General features: G+C 42.2%; 1 protein-coding gene across 1 annotated transcript in view; it reads right to left on the bottom strand.

Annotated features, from left to right (window-relative positions):
* The window catches only part of cap1 (CAP, adenylate cyclase-associated protein 1 (yeast)), a 10,738-nt gene extending 4,522 nt beyond the window's left edge, over positions 1-6,216 (bottom strand). Inside the window, exons 1-3 of the mRNA XM_020597592.1 lie at positions 6,069-6,216; positions 573-677; positions 227-327 (exon numbers count right to left, since the gene is read on the bottom strand). Of these exons, the coding sequence (XP_020453248.1) occupies positions 227-327; positions 573-675 (204 nt within the window). The 5' untranslated portion in view covers positions 676-677; positions 6,069-6,216. The remainder of the gene's footprint in view (positions 1-226; positions 328-572; positions 678-6,068) is intronic.
* Between the last annotated feature and the right edge of the window lie 11 nt (positions 6,217-6,227).

Genomic DNA, 6,227 nt, shown 5'->3' with positions numbered 1-6,227 from the left:
GCCGCCCCCCCCCCCCCCCCCCCCCCCCCCCAGAGTTCTAATTTAGTTTTTCCTGCCTCCACACTTGCATCATGAAAGGCAAGTCAGTTTTGCCATCTTTAGGGCTGCCTGAGTAATTTGTTAAAGCAATCATCATTCAAAACACTGGCATGATACTTTATATGGTTCAAAGTGGAGAACATGGTGTGCAAAAGTGAAACATTTCGCATCTAAAACGGTGACCTACATGTTTCTGGACATCGCCCCCTATCTTCTGGCTGAGGGAGATGTACTGGGCCACAGGACCGCTGACGATCTCATCGAAGGCTTCAACATACACTGATACTGCTGTAAAGTTGTTGTTTTTAAGGAGGGAGGGCAGAAAAAAATTACGTAAACATTTCAAAAAAGGCCATTATGGAAAATTATCCACAAACAGAAATAAATGTTAAAAAGAAAATTAATGACAGAAAAGAGTTTTTCCATTTAAATTTGAAAGTGGTAAAACTCAATGCAGATTTAGGCTTTGTTATCTCTCAGACATCTTATTCTTGAACACATATTACTCCATAATAATGACACTTTATGATTACCTCCCCCGGCAGAGGGTCCAGTGCTGCCCCCAGGGCCCGACATAACCTCCAGGCGGCCCACCGCCACCTCCAACCGCTGCACCAGACTCGCCAACTCTGCCATACCTGTCAGGTGGGGGGGATTGAAAGAGGTGAAAAGAGGAAGAGCAGACACAAAGCCTTTGCTCATCTCACTCACGATAATATTCAGCAGCTAGAGTCCATTTAAATCCTCGTTCTGCAAATGCAGCATTGTCGCGTGTATAACTCTTTGAGCTCTCTTCACTTTAAAAGCTCTTTATTGGCACAATAGGCTACAAACAAAGATGTTTCCCACCATTAACCAATACACAACGCATCTGTTTATTCTCAAACACTACTGGCCCACACAAGAGTAAATGTCTAGAAAGAGACTTTAAAACAAACTGAACTGATTTGGCACTAGCTCAGTTGATGAATGAAAAACTAAACACAAGAAAATGTTCCGAGGTTAAAATGTTGCCATCAGATCCGTGGGTCAGTTTTTGACTAAACCAGACAAAGATCTTCCTGTTTTTGTTCTGCTGTTTGTCTTGCTTGGCTGTTTTTAAATCAGAGGCACAGCGGTACTTTCTGTTGCAGCCTTCTAATTGAGAACTGAATTACTCCTGAGACATGGTGAAGGCAATTACTGCAATTAAAAATTAGCTACTTGGTTAGAACAGCAGCAGTGCTCTGGTTCTGGACCTGCAAGGCTTGACACAATCAGTATATTTACATGAACTGCAATAAACTGGTTATTGTAAATCCTCACATCCATGCAGCTGATCAATATTCACATCTCTACTGCAAACCTATTTTGGATGCATGGCTCTCAGATTTTATCTGTAAAAGACACTGCTTCCTGACTTTCTGCTGCATCTGCCTCATCTTCTCAGACAGAATAGCACTTTTTTCCCCCCACAAAGTGTCCGAATTTAACAAATGCTCAAATGTTCAGTTGTGGGAAAACAACTCATTTAGAGACTGTGTTAGCAGACGTGCACTTTTAAAATTAGAAATGTGATACACATATACATGGCAGCGATATTGATGTGCTCCATGAGAAATCTGCTTTAGGAAATTAGGTTTCATTAATCCCCTACATTGATCAGGGAAACCATGTTTCATGTTTACATGACAGGTAAGAATTCAGCTGACTGGAGAAGATAGCTAGAAATACACAACTGTATCCTGGTTCACTTAAATGCATGTGTGTACTTAAATGCAACCAGTATGTGCAACTGCCAACATACCGTGTGTCCTTACTTCAATAAGTCTCATATTTAGATTAGGTTTGTGTCTTGAACTTGATTCAGACATTGTTCTCATTCTTAAGGCCCCTATGCACATCATTTTATAGTAAAATAAAGGTTGCCAAAAAAGGTCGGCAGCTGTTTTAGAAACATACTAATGTCTTCTGTCCTTTCACAATGTAGTACAACAGTTTACCCTTCACTGCTCAGTATACGATTCAGACGTTACATCACACAGTCTGACCCAATGATTTTATTACAGATGTTCCCACTGGTTTTGCCTTGCATGGTCTTAAAAATGATGCAATGTCTGTTATCCAGTAAATAATAACAGAAGCAGAGAAGCCCCACTTTTCTCAGACCCATCTTGCAGTGTGACATGAAAGTGAACCTACAGGTTTATCACAGAGCATGTAGGGGCCTTAAACCCCCCCCCCCACTGAAATTCAGTTGGAACTCAAATAGTATGCAGTTATTTTGTGCAGACCAGTTTTTAAATCAATGTCGTTGTCCTGCCTTGTCCACACAAACCAAAACATCTAGAATTTGAATAAATGGTGCACTGGTAATTTGCATGACCTGAAGTCTTTGCCAACCCATAATGAAAGTTACTCACTTCTACCTTAAGAGTGGCTGAGTAACAGAGAAGCAGGATTGATCTGCTGGTTGGCAGGTCAGTACTCGCTATGTACATTATGACGGGTTACTGCAGACTCCCTGCAGAATGCAGACCTGCCCTGTCATCCCAACTATTTCAGCTGAAGATGCTAGTATGTTACACAACAAAACCACTCCCATCTTTAAAAGCAGTCCAAAGCACCAATACTAAAGATGCTGCTAAATCTGATAACAGCAAAACTGATAATGTACCTCTCACTGGTATATGATTTACTAACTTCATTCTAAGTCTACCACAGTCTTGCACTTACTCACACACCTAATGAGAAGGACTAATATTACACGGAACAGCTGTAACCTGACACTACCTTCATATATGTGGCTGAGAGAGTGACCAGTCCCAGGTACTTAACACCTGGCTGATGGTGAAGGAACAACACTGACCACACAAGAAAACCTGCTGCACCCATCATTGAACTAAACAGAGAGCGCTTCACATTTCTGGCTGTGACAGGTGAAGCTGAAGGCTCATACACCTTCCTGCTTCTAATAATGGAGCAAAAGGAATAAACTGTACAAACTGGACACTGATCAGGCAAAACATTATGACCACTGGCAGGTGAAGTGAATAGCAGTGACTATCTGTTACAGTGGCACCTGTCAGTGTGTGGGGTATATTAGGCAACAAGTGAACATTCAGTCCTCAAAGTTAAATCCTTGGGGAGCTGTGTGTTTTCTCTACAGCTTTAATGTATGGCAAGCATTTATTTTTGGATGAGTTGCTACAAGTGCATTACGCCATCATATGACTCAGACCAGCCCCTGAGGCCCCATTAATTGTGTTGTTGTAGGTAGTATAAAAGAACTGCGAGGCAGGTTATACATTACATTATGACCCTGAAGCTGTTAACTGAAATCATATCAATAGGCCAGATTATCAGCAGCATCATATTACTGCACTAAAGTGTTTACTGAAACCAATGCAGGAGGGGTGATGGCTTTGACGACAAAAGAAAAATTTTGACTCATGTTACAGCACATTTGGCAGCTTCATTTTAAAGTGCCTCAACTTCCCCTTTATCTGTACCACTCATTCAGACAGAGCTGCAAACTAATTTCTCCACAAGGCTTAAATCTAAATTAGATCACAGCAGGACACACAGCCTCTTTACCCTTGACCTACATGCCTGAATGTTCAGGGCCACAGCTGCATTTAAGGTAAACCTGCAGACTCCAGAGTGCAACTCTCTCATTTCCTGGTCTCAGCTGAGATGACTCGCCAGAAATACAGAAAGGGAGTGGCCCCTAAAGGTGTACGTGGAGTCATGTACACCAAAAAACAAATAGTCTTATACTTGTATAGCACTTTTCTATTGATTGCAGCACATTCAAAGTGCTTTCACACTATTTGCACACATACTGGTGATAACACCAGGACAACTTGGGGTTCAGTGTCTTCTTCAAGGACACTGACATGTGGACTGGAACTACCAACCTTCCAGTTGGGAGACGACCTGCTCTACCCCCTGAGCCAGAGCCGCCTGCATCTTGAGCATCCCACTGTAAGAGGTGCGTAGATAAGTCACTGCAGTTGGTTAACTATACTGCCAATGACCCATTTAAAGTTAATTTTCAAGTCACTAAGTGAGCACATTTGAGTGTACAACAGCTCATACACCGAAGAACATTTCCTCCAGTGCACTAAAGTGAACACACATGCTCAAGCCAAGTGCTGACCACCAAGGAAACTCCGCCGTCAAGGGAGAAGAACCAGCTTTCCAGAGAATTTAGGGCAGATACAGCAATAACTCAAGCCAGGAAATAATGGTTGTCATAACATTTTCCTTAGATTTGAGCACTATAAAAGGCAAGACAGCTAAAAGTTGGGCTTCATCACAACATTAAAGGTGGAGGAGCTAGGGTCAGTGACTAGGATTTAGGGAACTGGCCTACATGTGCATAAGCTTCGATCCTTATGGTCAAATTCCATGAAAAGACCCAAACTACCAATGAACTGATCTCATTGAAAGGTTTGTGTATCCACAGTCTGATCTCCGTATTAAAAACAGATCAGTAAGGCACTGCTGCCCCAGGTGACATGCTCCTCCATTTAGTTTTGAATCAAGTCCCACATACATACTAATATTTCTATATTTGACATCAACTCTTCCTCACTCTCCTGGTGAGAACAAACCTGAGTCTTGCCCACCAGCTGTTTTATGAAAAACTCACCTGAGAACCAGCACAGCTGAAAACAGCTCCAAATACATGCACTTTTACCTCCTGCTTGAGTAACATTTACAAAACAATATAGCACACAGCTCTTTTTTTAGAAATTACTTTTAAAACTTAACCTACATATTTGTAAATTGGATTTATTTTTATTACCACAGACAGGGTAGGGCACCAGTTAATATCTCCTAAGGGTGACATTCTACTTCAGTTGTGCAAATGTCTAACAAATTTGCATTTAAACAAATTATGCAAGCATGAATATAGTTTAATACATTTACTGTTCATACATTTTAGCTCTTTCCAAAACATAAAAAGTCTGGCCAAGTGTAATCAGATGCATACTTTTTGGACATAGGCCAGAAATGTTCTGCATAAAGCAGCACAAGCATGCAGGGGCAGTGAAGCGGGTTAGGCCCATGTCTCTGCTTGGGGGCCAAAGTTCAGATAAGGAAGGAGCGTCCAACTCTGCATGAGTATCATTTTCACTGGCCAAAACAAACATCACTTTGTGGCAGACGTGGGCTAAACCAGACTGAGCTAGAACCTTCGTCGCAGTCCTACTTCGGTGGGCTCAAGGCTCCAACAAATCAAGCTCAAGCCGCTGCTGTTAACGCGATCACTGGGGTTTCACTCAGCCGGCTAGCGAGTCTAAAGCTAGCTAGCAAAGTGGGTGTAGTGGGGAACTCTGTGTCTGTAACAAGTTTGGTCTGCCCTAGACCACAAACCTTTACTAACTAGTACAGCCCCAATTAAATATGAGGCCTTTTTGACAGTTTGAGCTTTCTCACAGTCAAATGTGTTTTATAAATAACGTTAGCATTTGCTAGAAAGCCGTTTCATGGACGAGTATACAAATTGTGTCATAACGCCATTATCGACAAAAACAAAGCTAGTTCATGCAAATCCTGACAAACCGGGTCCGTTTGACAAAACTACAAACATATTATGCTATGTTAGCGCTGTACATGTTATTTTGCTGTTGTGGAGTGTCTGCTGTCTGTTTCGGCATTTCCTGGATTTTTTTTCCTCTCACACCCTCCCCGTGTCTGCACTAGTCTGCTGAAGAAGAAAAAAAGAAGTTTCCACATTTCAGCAAACCGGTGCCTCTGCTCACTGAAAGAATACATTCAGGAATTACTTAAAGGTTAAACATAAGTCGAGGTCTACTTTAGTAAGCGAACGAGCTTGGACTTTGTGGCTAACAGGGTAGCAACCCAGGCTAACCGGGTGTTAGCATCACACCGATTTCAAAAAAATAATTTCGGAATGATTCGGTGCCGCGTTGAGGAAGAAGCGCTGCTGAGCGTTTCGCTTCATTTTAATGCTTCAGAAAACCCGCTAAATAAAACACTAACTGCATAAGACAACAACCGCATGTCGCTTAACCTACCTGCCAAACTAGTCAAGCAGTGATTTGGTCCTTTATACTCCTGTCAATTTTGCCGTAGGAGTGTGCAACGACCAGACTGGGATTCGTCTTTTTCTTCCTGGATGTCGGTGAATTTACCCAGCTGTCACCGCGCCGCGCTTCCGCCCATGTTCGCGCAAC

Source organism: Monopterus albus, unplaced genomic scaffold (genome assembly GCF_001952655.1).
Source record: "Monopterus albus unplaced genomic scaffold, M_albus_1.0 scaffold34.1, whole genome shotgun sequence".
Classification (NCBI taxonomy): Eukaryota; Metazoa; Chordata; class Actinopteri; order Synbranchiformes; family Synbranchidae; genus Monopterus; species Monopterus albus.
This window is presented reverse-complemented; position numbering and strand designations above follow the sequence as displayed.